Source organism: Nylanderia fulva, unplaced genomic scaffold (assembly GCF_048542155.1).
Source record: "Nylanderia fulva isolate GAGA-0341 unplaced genomic scaffold, ASM4854215v1 Scaffold6, whole genome shotgun sequence".
NCBI lineage: Eukaryota > Metazoa > Arthropoda > Insecta > Hymenoptera > Formicidae > Nylanderia > Nylanderia fulva.
The window spans coordinates 4,503,282-4,523,713 of NW_028190698.1; the positions used below are offsets into that span (position 1 = coordinate 4,503,282).

Here is a 20,432-nt window from a genome sequence, read left to right on the forward strand (position 1 = left end):
GATTAACAAAATTTATTTTTTAACACGCGTATAAAACTAAAAAAGTTAGAGTGCGATTTGCAGTCAAATTTCGTAGAAAAACGAAGTGAACGATGTAAGGGCTACTATTTGAGATTCTAGAAGTAAGTATGCGCGAATACGAGTCTCAGTAATTGCTTAATTTGTGGAACCCGCGTAATGTTGCGTGGAGAGATAGTTTTCGTCGCTGCGAGAGCACGTAGCTCGGTTTCTGTTTTACGATGGTCGAGAGACGAACCAAACCGAGCCGGGTCGAGTCGCGTCCGGCAGGAGCAACAAGAGGAAAGACATCGCGAAGGCGCTAAAAGGCGAATATAAGAGACGTCGTATATAAGATGATTATGAGTGCACAATTTTGCACTCGGAAAACGTGCGAGCCTGGAAGTGTGACAGGAATACTTTCTTCTCGAATTGTCGTTCAATGCCAAGATAACGTATTTACGAATTTTATTGCCGTTTAATTTTGGTCGAGATCGATGGATTCATATATTACATCATAGCGATCTTCAGCTATATGGCAAATGTTCACAAAACTTTATATAAGTGGAAGAAAACGATGAACGAAGTGAGCGAGAAGATGAGATGGTCAGGGTCAAAGAACCTCGAGGCTTCCTCATTAAAGGAAGATGCCCAACGAGCGCGATAAATAGAGGTGGGTTTAACAAGATTGCGAAGCAGCGGCGGGAAGCCAAATTGCCCCGAGGTTGAGAAACTTTTGATCTTTATGAATTCTGACATTCGCCGCTACATCGAAATCGCGATGTATTCTATCACAGAGATATCTCGCTAATTCGCGACATTTCGGCAATTCTGAGATTTTCAGGCTCGTCCACCTGTTTCGACAAGTTTTATGTGTGATTTTTGCTCTTCGAATTTATCCGTGAAAAATCTGGTGCGATTTTATTAGCCATAATTTCCTGGCGAATGAACTTTTTTGCGCAAGAACATTTTCTCGCCATTGCATTTATATATTACGGCGCAAGGACAACAATAAAAGGCGACTGAATGCTACAGCGCGTCGCGAAAAAAAAATGGGACGGGGAATATGCAATGTATTAGAAAATTATAGGAAGTTCCCCACCCCATTCCTCCCAGATTGCGTAAATCTGCACCGGCGAAGAACAGTAGCGGCGACGCTATTGTCCCGATTTGCTGCCTGCCCGCTAGCGACATAACTGCATTCGACCATGAAATTCAAACATTTTTATTGGCGATCTTTTTGCCCGATGGTAAAAAGTAACGAGCGCACGGCATGACTCGCCCGCATTTTTCGTCAAAACGCGTACCAATCTGTGAACAGTGACACCCTTGAATCGTGACGCCGTCGCGCCGCGAGATTTTCCAATCGGACAAAATATCCTTTATACGTCCACTTTTAAAGTAAAAAAAAAAGTATATATAATTTATTTTTTATATACATTTTTTATTTTTATTTTATATAATTTTTATTTTTATTTTATATAATTTTTTAATATATTTTTCTCTAATAAGACTTGTAAATTTTACATATTATAATAACTAAAGTTTAATTTTGACTGAAATAATTGACACGTTCTTCAATTTTGGCAATTAAATGGGGGACAGAATCAAATCGCAAGAACACATAAAATCACATAGAAGAAAAAAGAAAGATACACAGTGAATGAGAAGAAGAGACGTAGTCTCGTATTTCCATTGACGCCGACAGCCTCTTTCGCGGGCGGGTATTAAAAAGAGACGTGTGTTCCTGGGGATGAAAGAGGCACGGACAAAAATTCGTGCCCGAAGGAGAGCACGGTGAATAGACAGAGAGGAGAAACGAGCGAGAGAAATAGATACGCGAGATGGAGAGAGATGGAGCAGGGAGAAAGAGTCAAATGGAAGGTTGAGTGGAGCGAAGTGGAGTGAAGTGGAGTGGAGAAGTTGGAGACCTGTTATTAGCGCGAGGTTTATGCTCTTTCGGGTTTTTGCCAGTGGCTTCACCGGAGAGGAGGCGGAGGAGAAGGAGATGGCTACGGCCTCGCAATATAAATACGCTTAATAGTTTAAGCACACTGCCGGAGCCCGAGCATATGCTAACCAGCCATATAACTACGCTTTACTACTCTTTCGTCCATTCGAGAACGAGCCGAAACAGCGAGACAAGGAGTAGCTTATCGGTTTCGGACAAATTCATGCGCGCGCAGTTCTTCCCATTTCAGTTCCAACAAAAGCATACCGTAGGATTAACTTGCGCGGCAAATTAATTGATTATTCCGGTTGCTTTCGGCAGGTGACGAATGCAAATAGATCAAGATATCGAAACTTCTTTCAATTTTTCGCCTTAAATCTATTTTACTCTTTTCTAATTTTATTTTTTTTAATTTTATTTTAATATTTTGTTAAATTTATATCGAATAAATATTTTTAAATGAAATAAAGTTTACCCAACATTTAATAAATCATATATTATATCTGTTTTACCAGATAGTCAGAAGATGGATTAAAGTTTGTGAAAAGATTGATATTATAATATATTTTTTATGTTAATAGAACACTTACCATTACTTTGAGCTCCTTCAAAGTAATGTCGGATGATACTTTGAGTTCATGAGAGCCTTTTAATTTTCTCCTAGTTCGCGAGGGACGTATATTCTCCATCTTGGGCTTTTTTGCCGCTACCTATAACAAAAAATTCAAAACATCTGAGATTAAAAACACGCTGATAATTTTCTTCTCTATAAAAATATTTGTAAAAAATAAAAATTGTTTATTTATAAAAATATTCAATACAAAAATGTAGATAAACCGTGATTCTACATGATTATTCCTAAATCAGCATGAATCAAAAGCGAGCTATATAAAGAAAGTGGATCTTTTAAAGTTACTTTGAGTAGAGACGTAATAATACTTATTATATTATGAAATGTGCGTGAGATGGCATCAATTCATCGTTATCAGTTAGAATTGATCTGAAAAGACGACTACTTTCAGAACACTCGATGACTCGGCATGTCTGCCCATTAACAAAATTTCTTTGTCGCTCGTCTGAACGAACCAGTATAATTTATTTATAAATATATATACACACGCGAATAAGATACAAGATTTAAAAAATTTCTAACATAAAAAATTGTGTGCAACAAAAATCAGCGACATTATGATTTTAACATAATAATATTGTATATTAAATGATGATAACTGCAATATTTTTCAAGTTTATTCTTGCATAAAAAATTATACATATATGTAATTAAATTGATGTCTAATTAATTTTTATAATTACCTCAGAATTGTTTTCCGTTTTAGTGTCTTCGTTATCGTCGATGCATTTGATGTAAATTGTGGCTCTATCGTATTTCAAACTTTCCAGGCGCTCCTGTTCAACCCTCGCTAACATGCAGGCTGCGCACAAACCTAAAACAATAAAAAACACTTTCGTTATATTTTATATAATTAAAAATAATAAATGTTATTTTTAAAAATATATATAATTTTTTCATTTGAATCGCGCATATTAAATATTCTCTACATAAAGAGATCTTTCTACGCTTTTTTAATGTCTTCTACTGATGTAAAATTGCAAAATTTATCCCGATGTCTGGAAAAATATAACAAACAAAATTCACTAATAAAAGGCACAAAATTGATCTAAATTGAACGTAGTCGTGCGCGAGATGATTCGAAAATGCACAGAAAATATCACGATCTACGTAACAATGCGTGAACTTAAGTTGACGCGACTCTCGATGCTACGCCACTATTAACACCCTCAGGGGTCAGATTTCGTTGGCCTCTCGTCGAGCCCTCGTCGAGAGGACCGGGACGGCAGTTAGAAAGTCGAGTTAGAGGGTGCGCGCGGGTGAGTGGGTGGTGGCTCTTATCCCATGTATAATAGATTGCTTACGGCCGGTGAGATTAATACAGTAATTAATAATATACGGTGACCAGGGTGGTGTAAGAAGCGACCATTGTTGCTGGCCGGACAGCACAAAAAGCGCTTCGGCCGGTTCCAAAGCTCGTATCCGAGCGACTCTCGGAGCGTTACGTCATGTTCAGACAGTTTTCCAACGGCGGGAAACGCGAGGGAAGGGGATCCCGTGACCCCGGCTGAATGTGAATTCGTCCACCCCCGCGTATCGCTAATTACCGGCTCGTAGGAACCAATAAGGGAACGGCGTAAGAAGCCTGTTTGTCCATTAACGAGCCGAAGAGATTAACGCAAACAGAATGCATATTCGATACACTTTTTCGCAATAATAGAGAAAATTTCTGGGGAAAAAAATAAGGGGGAGGAATAAATGTGTTGATCGTTATCTGTCGTCATGAGGTGGATTGAAACTGATCGCGCGCAGCGAACTAATTTCCCGTAACGAAGGATAGGACGCGGAAGGACCCGTACGCCAAATGAATTCAAAGGTCCTCCCTTCGAATTCCTAATTACCCGCCGCGCCGGTATCCGGGCGATAGGATCGTTTGCTATCGAGTTTAATCGGAAATACGAGAAGCTTAAGCTAATGAGAGATTCGTAGGGTCGCGAATGCAAATCTCTTCCGCTGTACTACAAACAGTACCTATCGAGAATGTCAGCCGCACTTTTCAAGCCGGTCGAGAGATGAGCAACCTCGCCAAGTTAAAGCTACAGAGTTGACGATCAATTACATTTCCGCTCACGTAATCTCTGGCTTTTTATCATAGGAGTGCTATGCAGAAAATACGAAGCGACTTTTATGAGCATTTGAAGGAGAACAAGCAACGCACGACCGATTTTATTGGCAAATAATACACAATAGACTATAGTGCTTGTGCAAGTCTAAAGGGCGACGAAGGAGCTCTAATCCATTTCCCTAAAGTGCCATCGAAGGGCAATCAAACCATAAACGAGTGTCGAAACTTAGTGATATCGGCGGAAGAAGTTTTGGGAGTTCGAGGAAGAGTCGGATTCCTAAGGATTTTATTTAGATCGGTTAAACGACTCGTACCAAAATCTCTCGGGATCTGTCAAATAAAACTTTGAAATAAAAGCTATATGCGATTGTCAAATTGCTACCACGTAAATATATGATTTTGAATTATCATCATTAGATTATATATTGAATATCAAGTATCGTGAGCAGAAGCTTTGTTGATTTGCACAGTGTATTAATTAAATATTAATTGAATAGAAAGATTATATTTAATGTTTTACAAACAAGAATTTTTTTAAACATATACAAAATTGTTTGAAGCATAAATATTTTTTATGAAAATATTAATCAAACCAAGAAACTAATTACTGCCGATAAAAATTATGTAAAATATTACACGAGAAAAATTGTATTAAATTTTTAAATGTACATTAATTAATATGTGTCCAAGTATTTCTTTTTATCCGATATTGGCAAACCAAACAAAATGTGTTACTGTGCTAATCACACTTTGGCTGATTGATCATCAATTAAGAAAAAGCAATTATACGGTGATTGCGGATACGTCAAAATATAAGTCTCGAATTGGCAGGATGATTATTTAGAGCTGTTACAGAGCGAATGGGTGGAAAAGAGTAGTAAACGAAATAGGGTCGCTAATAACGGGGCGTTAATTCGAGAAACGAAATGTTGATATTACGATTCATCGTCAAGGGATTTGATTTCTCCCGTAAAATAATTGTCGTAGAATTAAAAATGTGAGATATTATTTATTTATCAGTTTAATCAATGATTTAAATAAAAGAAAATAAATTAAGATCTTTTATAATGAACGCATACATAGATATTGATCCTAAAATGATTATTCAAAACTAAAATAGGAAAATATACAAAAAAAAACTCTTCGATCTAAATCGAAAGCACGTTAAGCGGAAAGACATCAGGTTCCCTATTATATTAAAAGAACTGAGCGACTTTCATTCATAACTCCCAGGTCACCCCGTGAATGAAAGATTGATGTTCCCCCAACCATTGTGACTCGACGAGAAACATTCAGTCTACAAATATGTTTCGAATTCTTTGAAATTTCCAAAACTGACAATGAGGGACTGCGCTTACTTAATAAAATAATAATTTATTTTCTTTAATGCATTAATAAATGTATAAAATCTACTAACAAGAAACAGAATGTATTTTTAATCGTTATTTTATCGTACGCAAAAATAATAAAATATGAAAAGACTCGGCAAGCCATTAATCCAAAAAATCCATTAATCTAAAAAACCTGCGTGTAATTCTTCGGATGGCAAAAAATTGAATATATAAAAATAATATAAAAATAAATAGAATATTATCTTTCCGTCAGTCGAAGTGGTCCTAATTTTTAAAATTTATTTGCTCGACAACAAGCATCGGTTAATTGGCAGTTAGAATTAACGAAACTCTCAAACATGACTCGATATAAACGCCTCAAGCGCGCAACATCGCGGTAGCCGAGGAAGATCGACGTGATAATAATGATTTCGCTAACGAACGTCTTCGAGAGCCACAACAAAGTCGAAATCTAATCCTCTTACAGGATGACACCGAGCCGGCATAATAGCAGCAAGGGCGGTATTACGCGCGTCTCTTCCGAAATCCGCAAAATGCGATTGTCACTCTGTATCGCGAAAATCGAGACAAACCTTCCTCGCGATATTCGTAGACGAAGGGTCTCGCGATCGACGAATTCGTTAATTAAACGATGTAAGATCGTTGCATTCGTCAAATTTGGAATAACGACATGATAAATCGCGCAATAAAATATCAGTCGTAACGAGTACAAATTTTCTTCGATCTAATCTTAAAATTGATTTACTGAATTATTTACAAAGACTAAGAAAATAATTTTAGTTATAATAAATAATCATGCAATTTTTTTACAGATGGATTAATAGTTTGCCCAAGTCGTTTCATATTTTATTCATTTTTACGAACCAAGAAATAACGATTAATCATACATTGTACGTTAAAAAAAAAATATGCAATTTTCTGAAACGTCAATGTCGTTTATTAAAAGGGAAACGAATTTGAAAGCGCGACGGTTTAAATCAAGCGATATGAACGAGCGGACAACTCCAGATTATCGAGGGTCTCTTTCTCTTTTCTTCGGACAGAATCAGAAGACACATCTTAGTAAAGGTTGGAAAAGGGGGGATCCGAGCGAGCTTTATCCTTGTTTTATCTTGTTTTCCGCCCAACCTCCGTCCCTCGTTCTCTCGCTACGCTTCGCACTCCACTACCGGAGGACGAGCATCGGTCATCTAGGCGCTCCATTTAATCCTGGAGGAAAAGGACCCCCCGTAGATTCACAGACAAGTGGGGATCTCCTTCGGGATAACAGAAGCAGCAAGGGGGAGCGCTCCGAGAGAGACCTAGCAGGATGTGCTAATTCGTCCCTGCGAAATTTGTCCCGCCCGACTTTGCTCGTTTCCTGCGCGATTACGCGAAAACGCTGTTTTTTTTCTCCCCGGTTCTCCACACGCTAATGTTTCGCTAAACCTCCCTTTTCTTATTCCGTATATTGGCCATCGTATACAAAAACGCATGCAATCATCGCGCTGACCAAAAATGAATTTTCGACCCTCCCTCGAAATTATTTATTTTCTCACTCGAAGTAGAATAAAAATCAAATATGGTATATATCATAAGAAATGTGTTTGGATTCGATGATTAATCAAATATTTAATTATTCTTTTCATTTCTCTTCGGTATAAATACGATTAGCGATATATACGAAGGAGCGATTGTGTTTGTCTAATACAGCCAGCGTGTTCCGGAGGGTTGTAAGTTTTGTAGCGAAAAACTTTCCGGATGGAAGTCGGTATCCATTAACGGTGCAACGACTTTGACCGCACGACTCATATAAGAGCATGTTCATTGGTCAGCGGATGTATATATTAAGACATGTCCGGCGCACTTGTCGCAGGGTGGGGACAGGGAGCGAAGGGGGTTAACAAATGTCTCTCCTGAATCGTTTGACCCCTGGCAAGTTCAACCCCCTCAGGAAACTAAATCTCGAATCTCCAGGTCTATCTCTCCCTCTCCTATACGTCGCGGCCGCACGTTTATGGAAGGACGTTGCCGCTGCAACGTAGGCGACCGCATTCTCCGGGAGGGAACTAATCAGCAAATTCGTGTTCTAAATCTAAATCGCCGTCCGAATATTAATTTGAGGCCGGTCGCCGTCGCCGGTTTCTAACCCCTCCTCGTCTCGTCTGTTCCGCGCACACGGTTTTCTTGGTCTCTCGCTCACTCGTTCCTCATCGGTTTTGCGATACAACCAGTGCCGTACCCACGGACACGCCTGATTTGTGGCACCGCCTGGCGCCTAAGCGATATTTACGAGCGACGTTCGGGGAAACGAAACAGCGAGAGCAGCAACGCCGCTACATTTCTAGAATCAATTTCGATCCGGCGCATAAAAGCCGCTTCCCGGGGGATAGTCGCGCAAGACGCGATTCAATTATCAATATGCAACTCGAGAAGGAAATTTCATTCCGTGAATAATACTCGACAAACTTTGTTCTAAAAATGGAATCTTCTCAACTATTTCCACTGGAAAGTAAAAGATTCATTTATTTCGTGGACGGAATTTTTTAGAAAAAAATAAAGACGTTTCGAAAGAAAAAGAAACTTCTAATTTAAAAGATTCGAGTACTGTACTTGGAATAAATAATGTAATCATAAAATATAAGATTTTCAATTAATTAGCGCACACTACTTGGTTTCGTTAAATACATCTATTTGCAGATAATTAATCAGTATGTACTGATTAAAATATAAAAATTTCGCAACCGAGTATGACGTTAAGTACCGCTTCGCGAAGCAACGTTTTCATTCCCTTCGCTTAGGTTTTCCGGCATCGTCGTCATCATCAAGTCGGTCGGAGGAGCAACGAGGCGTAGAGGGTGGTATTCAATCGCGTCACCTCCGGTTCTGTCAACCGGCGAGAGCGGGCGGTATCGGGGGTAGTCGGGTGATTGATACGAGGTTGGACGGTGCCTAATGTGCCTTCATGATCGAGGGAGATGGCGGGAGAGAAGAGAGAGAGAGAGAGAGAGAGAGAGGAAGAGAACGAGAAAAGGGGATCCTTGGAGGCTTTAAGAGTAGCACGGACGTCGTCCGGCTAGAACTCGTTAGTCAGGGCCGTATCAGTCACCGAAAGCAACCCCTTATTTTTTTGTACTCCGCAGCAATCCGTCCCTCTTCCCTACCCGAGACCTTCCGCACCCGCAAAGCGCGCCCTCACAATAAGCTAAATCGTCTGTTTGTCTGTAATTCGGCTCCTCTTCGCATGACATCGCGTTCTTCAAAGAATCGCCGAAAATGTGACGAGATAATTCGGTAGGATAAGTCTTGAAAGAAATGCAATAATAAAGATTTTATGTGTATACATATACGATATATAGTTTATCGATTATTTTTAAGACTCTTTTCTCCATTTACCGATGGCATCGATTAGCGTTAAACATTTATTAGCGATAAGAATACGGATCGTTAACTCGACATTTGCATGTTCCAGCATAAAAATCGTCGCTTTAACCTTAAACATCTCCATTTGGCCGACGGACTTGTCGATGTCCGCGATATCGGCTATTCGATTCCGGCCATCAACGAAGAGGCGAGGCCTTTGCAATTCAGATGTCGTCGAGGCGGCGGCCTCTCGTAGCTTCTCGTCGATGCCGAAAGAATCGGAAGAGCGCCTTGACAAATGCCCCGGGAAAAAAAGGTGGTGCACTCGCGACCGGGAGACGGACAAGACAATGGGATGTTTAAGGATCCCGATCCTTCGCGCGCACGATAAACGCCCGTTCGTTGGCGACGGCCGGCCACGAGGCGGGATGTGAACATTGTATCCGTTCTACCGGTGCTACCGTCGCTTTGGGACCCAATTTGCCTGTAGGACAGTCGACAAGGATCGCTCGTCCGAGGAAGCGCCGCGACACGTGCCCGAGAAATCCGAATGAATCTTAATCGCTCTCTTTGGATACGCGCGCTCAAAATCCTTCGTTCTACACAGAGAGAATTTTCTCTTAATTTAAATCGTGATGATATGGTACTGGAAGAATTTTTTATATAAGAGTTTCTCCGATTAAAACATATTTACCACAATAAAAAATATTACATAGTAAAACCAATCAATTTCATATCGCTATATCTAATACCAAATTGTCCCACAATTACCATGAGGGTAAACTTAAAGAGAAAATTCTCTTTAAGTAACTTCTCGATGAGTTTGCATTCGACAAACGATTGCGTAAAAAATTACAAAATTACAAAAAATTGTTTTCATTTATTGAGTGGAATAGCGAATTTATACGATAAAGTGATAAAAATTAGAAACGTCAAAGAATTTGGGAACATTGCGCGAAACAGGGGTGAGAAACTTTGGAGAGGGCCATTTACGGGGGTCGTTTTATCCATCGCGTATCCCCAGCGTGTGGCGTTGCTTTTTCTGCCAGTTAATTTTCAGGATACTTCTTAATTATAATGAGACACTTTGGGGCTGGCGAAGAGAAGCCAACCGGGTGGATAGGGGGGACAGGAGGAGGTGGATTTATGTAAATCGGCGGCTAATGTCTTCTGGCATTATTCCTTAGGTTAGGCTGGGAGAGAGAGGCGGAGTAGGAAACTCACGTAGCGACTCACGCATATATGTATATATTCTTCTTTTATCTGTATAAGAGATATCGCTAAACGCGATCACGAAGTGTAAATTATCACGTATCATGGCCATCAGCGATGATATATTTTACGCGTCGGAGAAACGCATTCGAATAACAAAGAGTAGCGTAAATAATAAACAAATAAAATAAAATAAAAAATGGGAAACATCGAATTTGCATAATAGTATATTTAGCAGCAGCATAGCTGAAATTATAGCTCGCAATCTATATCGCGAATACGCAACTTTTACCAAATATCGCAATTTTTCACATCTTATGCAACAAAAGTACTTGTACTCACCGGGATTTGTTGTATAATCTTCATCAGTCTTTTTCATGATAATGGGATAATCGACTTCGTAGAACTGCGTGAGCTTCGACCACTCTTCCGCGTTTACTATACTGTATCTGCAACAATTAGATGATCTTCCACTATAATAATAATTCTGGCAAAGAGGGAAACGCATAAATATAAAGTTCTCTTTTGATATTTATCATATGCATAGAAACGTGTTGGAAATAGAGAGGGAGAGAAAGGAAAAGCATGCGATTGGACGAGAGACGTATTTGCAAGATGGAATTTGCGATTTTCCGACAACGCCGTAGAATCCGTAATGCTTTTTGCATCGTCTCCCTTAATTATACCGCAAATTAGAAATTTCTTGCTATGCCACGGCTCCAACTTTTTGCCCTTGCAATTGTTCGCTCGATCCTGGCATGGTTCCTGAACCTCGTATCGCGAGGGAATCTCGCGCTAGTATGCAATCAATAATATTTCGCAAACTATGATGTTATTGATATATGTAATTTTGAGCCCATCTATCATCGGAGTAACGCTGATAGCAAGTTACCATTAATTGATTATTAATTGATAAATATAGAATTTATGCACCCATACAATTTTCAACAATCTAAATTCACTCGCTCTCTTAACGTATATATATATATATTATAATCTGCAAGGAATATTCATAAGAAAAAATGTATAAAGCAATAACGATCGATTAATCATATTCGATTAAGATGACAACACGATCAACGATAATTGCCGCTCGAGAGATCGTTCATCCCTCGGTAGAATGATAGACGATTATACAGCGGCGCGGTTTCCGAAATGAAAATGAAAGAGAGGCCCAACGGTACGAAACGATGATGACTCGGCCGATAATTAGTTGCGCGACATTAATTTCGATTCAGCGCAATATGCCGCGCGGTCTCATTTGAATTTTCACGGGGCAAAAACGCGCGCACGAGCTTGTCGTCTCTCCTGTGTATTTGCCTAACGCCCGAATAATGGTGGATGCATCGAGGAGAGACGATGAAAGAAGGAAGAGGGGAGAAATCGGAGCAGAAAAAATATATACTAGCCGAGCTATGCAATATTTGACAAATTTCTCTCTCTCTTTCTCCCCTTTCTGCACATGTTTTTTCTCCCATCTCTTCTTCTTGCATAAGGATCTTTATGACATAAGAGAGATGATATAATATATTTACAGATATTATTAGAAATATTATATATTAATATAATAGAAAATATCAATAATTTATATTAGTAATAAGATAAAAAATATTTATATATTTTAAGGGTATAATTTATTTTCTTCCAAAAATTTCGATGTATAATGCATGTTATATATAATTAGGTAATTATACATTTTCAAATTTAATATAAAAAAAGAATTTAAAAAATCGCAAGAGAGGAGAGAGAGTTTTCCGTGAAATAGACACGAAAAGTATCACGCGGGACGGGACGAAAGTGGTAAAAATGATTTTTTAACGGTCTCGCGTCCAGACGAAGGAAAAGCGGACGACTTAAGCCGCCGGCTATCTTAGGCAGATAGTGGACAATGGTTTAGCATAATAGTCGGGGGATGTTGGATGGCGCGTTGGCCCCGGGGGCGTGCGAGTGACATTTTCGCGTATCCATCACGTCACGGGGGCCGAGGAACGAGAAGGAGAGAAAGGCGTGCCAGGAGGTCACGCACTTTCGCTTTATAATATAGTGTCCTTCGAGAAATTCCTGCCAAGGAAAGCTCCCCTCCCGAAACCTCGGAGAGCTACTCCTGTATCCCTCAAGCGATTAACTTTATTTCCCCAGAAATATACGAGTCTCTCAGCTTCGAAAAAATATCGCATGGGAGAATACCGAGACACGTATTTCTTTTAAATAAATATGTACGATTTTTTAGAAAATATTTGCGGAGTAATAAATAGAAAATATATAAGTACTTACAGTTCGTTGTTGACTCTGGGTGAGTACAAGAAGCCTTTATGTGCTTCGCAGAGAAGCGACGCGTTCTGGATGCTTGCCGGCGGTGTTCTCGAATGGATATCTGCGCGTCTGAAACAGAGAAATATTCACATAATCGTGAAACGATTCAAGCAGGTATAATTTAGAGTATAATAAGATCAAAGATTTATTTTGGAAAAGTTTTCAACAATCTATCATTTTTAAATATTTATTCTTGATTTATATACGATCGATCATTAATCTTGCTTAATTAATATGCAGACTGCACTTTATTTACGAACTTTATATATTGTTTTGCGCGTATATGGCAGCAATTTTAATTTATTGCGAGAAAAAGAATTTTCGTGAAATGCATATTTTGGATTTTGTCATTCGTATAACAAAGTAACTTCGTTCAAAAAATGTCAACAGTCTCTGCAACTATAATATATAGTTGTAAGGGAGTTAAATGTTCTCGATAATGCGAGCCCGTCCGTGACACGATCTCACGGATTACGAACCAGAAAGACGACAACGAGAACGACGACGGTGAACGTTTCCTTCGGGACTTTCCGGAGGTGATGTTTAGGGGACGGGGTTGTGCATCATTTTTCACATACCACAAGGGGGCGGATGGTTTTTGCCATCCCTCTATGGCCGACGACCATCCAGATAATGCTCTTAAAGACAGATATCTCTCGCGAAAGCGAGCCAGGTACACTGTCGTGCGACTTTACGGGAATAGACGAAAATATCCCTGAATTTGCATGCTACGAAAAATTTAGAGCTGTCGTTTTAATTAAAGTCGTGAATTAATTTCATCAATCTTTAATAACGGGGATATTTCTCGGGTTCATAAAAAAAAAAAAAAAAATCACAATTTTATCAGCGAAAATGAAGAATTTTTGATAGAGGAAAGCCTTAAAAAGAGAAATTCGCAGTGAAAGATACATACGGATATATCGGAACGGCTCTCGGAAAACTCGCAAAGCTCCGACACGCTTTGCGGGAAGGCGACTATCCGAAGCTGTAGTTTAAAAATGTCTCCTTCCTCGCACACCCCGGGCACCCCGGACGCGCGTTTTCCAGAAGCGAATGCGCGTATTAATTATGAGCCTTGTTCAAACAGGAGAACAGAGGAACGCCGCGCGAACGGAGCCGCGGAGGGAGACGGTCACCCTTATTACGGTCGAACCCGGGACACCCACCGGTTTCTATATATCCCTCTGTTTCTCTCTCTTCCCATCCCTCCTCGTTCCTGCCTTTTTTTTTACTCTCTGCTTCGAGGCTTTGTTTAACTTCTGTCGCGAAATTTTTCCGCCCCGCAACGATTATTGCTCCCCGGAGATCGCGGAGATGGAGGAGAAAAACAGGATTCGGTTTGCGGCTTTCCTGCCTTCGGATATATATATATATATATATGTAGGGATGCAACGCGCACCAACACGTAATCAGACGCGAAAGCGTTCGGAAAAATCACATCTTGGGCGAAGGATCAAGTGACGTTTCTTTTTCTAAGCTCGAACCATATATCATTGTTCTTGAAGAAAAACAAGAGCGGAACTAGAAACAAAAACGTGCGAGTTTGGCGAGCTCAGGAATGTCGGTTATACTTGAACGATTATGTAGCTGCTCCTGACACACAGATAACAGTCATGGTGAATTGTATATAGTCGTGTATATAGACTCCGGTAGCGAAAGAATTAACGAAGGCGTTGATATAGCAACCGGCAAAGTCCGAACAAATTACGGATCGTACAGTGATGAAAAACAGATCGAGCCGAGTCACTGTGGTCGGCAACTTATTGTTCGATACCGGTGCATAATATCCTGTTCTATGCACGAACGAATCTAGTGACAGCATCATTGTGGATGGCCTTAATCAACCGAGACGACCGTCGCGCGGTACTGGGACTTGCAAAAAGAAAATGAAGCATTATACGGATACAATCCAAGAGAGAACCGGATTATAATAATGTAAGAAGAGAATGTCAAAAGAAAAAAAATGTAGACTGATGAATTTTGATATGATTCATTAATATCACAAATATCAATGGCAATATATCTTTTTGTCCTCTTCTTTATAATTTTATGCTACGATTTCATCGATTATAACAGATTATATTGGATTAGAATAATGTAAGAAGAAAATGTCAAAGGAAAAACTATATAGATTAATGAATTTTGATATGATTCATTAAATTAATATTACAAATATCAATAGCATATAACATATACAATTTCTCCTTAAGATAAAAATAGCATATTTGAGAAATCAACTAACAATAAGTCATAAAGCGCCATTCTTTCCGTTTCTCGCGGAATTGCAATATTGGTCCAAGTGAGACACCCTCGAGATGCGAATGTAACTTTATCTTGTCCGGATTTTACTCTCATCCTTCTATTCGCGCATGATACGGGCCAAGAGAAATTCGTCTCGATAATAATTCGTCTCTTTTCGTTCGCGTTTCCTTTTCCTTTCGCTCCTCTCTGCGCGTTCAATGAACGAGAATCGCTTTTATTTCGCTCCTTCTCGCGCGCGCATTCCTCTCGGAGCAGAAATAAATCTTATGTTTTCGCGTATATAAGCGGCCTTTTAATATCACCACCCTTGATTTACCGCCGCAGATCGTGCATCTACGCGTAAGAGAGCCAAGGCTCCCCGCATGTTCCGCTGACATTTGTCTTCCGGGCACAACCCCAGGGATCCAAAGCGAGTATCCCCAGGTTTTCCCTGATTTAGCGCTCCTCCCGTCACTATTTGACTAGATGATTCCCGATCTCTCCGGAGAGATTACCGCTTTTGTCAACGATTATTGCTCATGCTCGGACGAGACAACGATTGATATCAACAACCTAATGCATTTCCGTTTACATCAGCTCTGACCAAAAGATCAGTCACTATCTTCCTTGCTAAAAAAAATTATTAGGCACTTTGTTTTTCAATTAAAAGCCTTTGTAAGTGAATATTGATGAATTGTAAGAGAAAAATAAACGATTGCTCATGCTCGGACGAGACAACGATTGACATATATCAAACCTAATGCATTTCCGTTTACATCAGCTCTGACCAAAAGATCAGTCACTATCTTCCTTGCTAAAAAAAATTATTAGGCACTTTATTTTTCAATTAAAAGCCTTTGTAAGTGAATATTGATGAATTGTAAGAGAAAAATAAACGATTGCTCATGCTCGGACAAGACAACGATTGACATATATCAACTAATGCATTTCCGTTTACATCAGCTCTGACCAAAAGATCAGTCACTATCTTCCTTGCTAAAAAAAAATTATTAGGCACTTTATTTTTCAATTAAAAGCCTTTGTAAGTGAATATTGATAAATTGCAAGAGAAAAATAAAAATAAACGATTAATGAAAATGTAAGAAAAAGTGCGTGACAATTGAAATATTTTCAATGTTCATAATATTGCAATATGAAAGTACGAAATGTCAACGAGATACGATGAACGATATACGGACACGCTGCAAGATGCATCCTACGCGTCCGCTGCAGCATCCGGTTATGCAGCTCCGGACGCGCCGAGTGCACTGGAGCGTTGCGGTCATTACAAGAGGGCCCCTACGTGTCCGTGGTAAAAGGTCCTCTCGGTGTGTCCGAGTATTAAAAAAGGAATCCCAAAAGCCAGTCGTCAGATAGATGGCGAAAGAGAGCGGGAGAAGTGCGAGAGGGGAACGAGAAAGAGCAAGAGAAAAACAATGTTGCTGCCGGTTACCGCGGGACACTCGGAAAATAAGAGAACAACGCGCGTATGTCCGTGCTGATCATGAGAAACGAACGACGAGACGCAACGAGACAAACCGCCGATGTACATCAGCGAACTTTTCCCGCTGACAAATATATCCCCCGTCAGATCCGGCAAACTTAAATTTCCGGCAGTCGCACTTGTTTACCAAGCGGATGTCGATACACAGAGAATGGAAATAATGAGTAGTATGAATAAAGCGAAGCGAATGCTTTTTGTACAAGCAAGAGTAAATCTCTTCTTAAAGTGAAGGCGTACAAAGTACTAATTTTATAGTCCGTAGAAATTTATCTTTCACAGATCTATGAAAAAGCTCCTAAATAGGATAATGCAACTGTTATTTTCACAATAGCCTATTTTTAATAATCTATGATATTGAAGAAAATATAATTTAATTAGTACAACGCAATATTTAATAAAGTATCGATAATATCCGAGATATAAACGTTGAAATTTTGCTTGCGATTAATCGATGGTGTATATGATTATATCCAGGAAGTTGTAATCATTTAAAGCGAGGCATTTTCAAGTTCGCAAAGTGTCAATGATATAAAGAACCGATCTTCCATAATCTAAAGTATTTAGAAATTAACGAGACTTAAGAGACTTTGTTAACGATACGAAAATTAATAAAAATAATGAATTGAAAAAAGTTGTGATATATAAATATAAAATCATATATGAAAAAAAGCTAGTAAGAGCCAGGCAGAGTGAAATTGTTTTTAATTTCCTCTTTAATTATTTTGAGTTAAAATAATTAAAATAATTAAAGAAACAATTTTGTTACGCTTAACATCTCTTATTAGCCCTTTTTCATATTCGAAAAGTAATGAATAAATAATCAATTTGCGCATTCTACAAGCTATCGACACGGCAGATAAAAAGACAAGGTAGGATTTTTGGATGAAGCTATACACACTTTTATAAAAATCAGTAATAATAATAATCGATGTGCATAGACGATAGAATAATTTCACTTATTTTCAAAAGTATTATCTTTCCTTCTTAGATCCGTCAATTTTTGAAAATAAATAAAATTATTTTGTTTATTATTTTTGTTAGAAAATAATGAATTAAAATAAATATTCCATAACGCGGAAATATTTTCACAATCAAGAGGAACTTCTCTAGATTCTGTCATACATTTTCCCATTTTTCGGAATTCCCCAGAAATAAAAAAAAAATATATATATATTATCAACTCAAAAGTATCGCAAATATATTATCAATTCCGGACCGTCGAAGGAAATGCTCGAAATCTTGGTGAAGCGAATTTCACTCGATGCCGCGCGAAATCACTCAGGACCGAAAGAGGCGAGCGAAATGCGGAGGATAATATCGGCGAAGAGCGAGAATGCGAGAGATGAGACAGGGAAGCCGGGAGAAAGAGAGAGAAGGAGACAATAGCCGGTCAAAGGAGGAGATCGCGGTGAATATAATGTGGCGAGAGGAGTCTTCGATCGTTGTCAGCGGGCGGAAGCTGGGCGGCCGCGCGCGACTCGGCTCGACCGGGCTCGACTCGGCACGGCGGTGCGCGCTAGAATAACGAAAGCTAATTATGCGCTCGGCTCGAAAAAGGGGAATCACGGCAAAAACCGTCGATAATCGACATCCTGCCGCAGTTCGTCGGTCAACAGGACTACCGCCGATGTAACTTCAGACCCTCCTTCTCCTTCTCTTCTCTTCACCCTTTTCCCCCCATGAGGACTATCCCGCGCGACCGAAGATCCTCTCCTCCTCTGAGCAAACAAGAAGACCGACCGGAGGCTTTCGCCGATGTAATAAAAAGGGAGTCCGTGGAGGATGCTTCTGGTCGTACGCGGCCGACTTCGACTATGCAGGTACGTTACTATCGAGAGGCGCAAAGATATGCGCCGTATTCGATTCATGGAAAATTAAGAGCGAGCCGGGAATTATTGAGCAATAATCGAGCGTTGAAAAATTGCTCGAAGAAAACTTTCGTTCGTCGACAAAATATTTCAGTTATAAATAATATAATTTATATTATGAAATTGATGAAGGATGAAGCTTGAAAAATCCTAAGAATTATGGAATATTGAAGTAAAAAGTAATCGACGAAAAGTTCGAATTCATTTTCAATTAAAGGTGATGGTTGCTCTTAAATTCACAATGTTGTGTATCTTTTTCAACATGATTGTTTAAGGCGCAATTTTGAACGGATAAATTAATAGGTAGAAAAACGTGAACAAATTTAAATCCCATGATATGTTATCTATACACGAAGAGAATTTTCTCTTAGAATTTATCCTGAAAATTATGGGAATCGTGGAACAATATGGTATTGGAAGAATTTTATAAGAGTTTCTCTGATTAATATTTACCACAATTAGAGAAAATTTATATTTCTACACAGAGAAAATTTTCTCTCAAAATTTACCCTAAAAATCATATAATCGTGAGACAATATATATAATTGGAAGAATTTTTACATTGATATTAATCACAATAAATAATATTAATATCTGTCACAATAAGATATAAAAAATGTAAAATATATTTTTCTTCTGATAAATATTAGTCAGAAACTCTTGTAAAAATTCTTTCAATATTATATTGTCCCACAATTACAATAATTTTCAAAATAAATTTTCGGAGAAAATTCTCTCTGAGTAGAAATATGAATTTTCTGAAATATATAAAAAAAATCCAATGAAATGATCGAGCAACGAAAAAAATCAGTGGACGTGTGATAGGCCGATTACAGTGGATACGTCTGTTGTGTACGGGTTACAATATAACGGAGTTGTAACACATCTGTCGGCTGTTTTCCGAACGTACTTGCGCAGGGCACTTATTATATACTCGTTGCAAGATCGGATCGTTGCGGCAGCTAAGCTCGCTCTTTTTTGCGGGACCTCTCAATACCGATCAAGCGTTCCCGATCGGAGAACAACACGCGTAAGTTGCTCACCAGGCGTGACCATTGGGCTACCGCGATACACCGCGAAAAACGCAGCCACCCGCCATGCTTGATCGCTCCCGTCTATTTACATTGGCACCGTTGCGGAGAGAGAGCACAATCGACCGTACGAATATACTTTCCGATGCCCTGCACCCTCTCCGATCTGAATTAAATCCCGATAAATCGTGCTAAAAGTCCACGACTCGGACAAATCGATACAGTAAACATAGATGTATAAAGCACCGTGTGAAAATTTGGATGAATTTGTCGAAATCAAGATACAATAATAAAAAAAAAGAGATAATACATATACAAATAATATAATTATAAATTGAAATATATTAACGCGCATATGGTTTTTGTAATTATAAACAATTAAAAATTCTCTTAATTACTGAGATTCATAAAATTCATCCTGCATACTATATATGATTTGAAGTACATATAACAATAAAAGTATAAAATAAATATTTATTAGGAACATAAAGTGTACACAGAGAATTTTCTCTTAAAATTTATCCTGAAAATCATGATAATCATGAGATAATATGATATTGAAAGAATTTTATAAGAGCTTTTCTAATTAATATTTGATACAATAAAAAATTAATATCCACCACAATAAGATATAAAATATGTTCGATTCGAACTCTTATAAAAATTCTTCCAATATCATATTGTCCCACACGATTACCATGATTTTGAGGGTAAATTCTAAGAGAAAATTCTATCCGTGTATCAAATTGACAGAAATGCGTCAACTAGTACATTTCGTATTCAAATCCATTGTTAACAATTTTTAGAAAACTGAAAAGAAAATTGTACGCAGAATAGCGACGTACGTAGATCTTAGATGAAGAGAATATAGCGAGGAAAGAAGAAGGAAAGAAGAGAATGAAAGAGAGAGAGAAGCGGGCGAAAC

General features: G+C 38.7%; 1 protein-coding gene across 4 annotated transcripts in view; it reads right to left on the reverse strand.

Annotated features, from left to right (window-relative positions):
* LOC114940196 (ubiquitin carboxyl-terminal hydrolase 48) overlaps positions 1-20,432 on the reverse strand; it is a 55,162-nt gene that overhangs the window by 24,154 nt on the left and 10,576 nt on the right. For all 4 annotated transcript variants that reach the window (XM_085487955.1, XM_085487957.1, XM_085487959.1 and 1 more), the window contains 4 exons: positions 12,825-12,932; positions 10,893-10,999; positions 3,263-3,393; positions 2,539-2,658 (listed from right to left, as the gene is read on the reverse strand). In XM_085487955.1, coding sequence (XP_085344081.1) covers positions 2,539-2,658; positions 3,263-3,393; positions 10,893-10,999; positions 12,825-12,932 — 466 coding nt within the window. The remainder of the gene's footprint in view (positions 1-2,538; positions 2,659-3,262; positions 3,394-10,892; positions 11,000-12,824; positions 12,933-20,432) is intronic.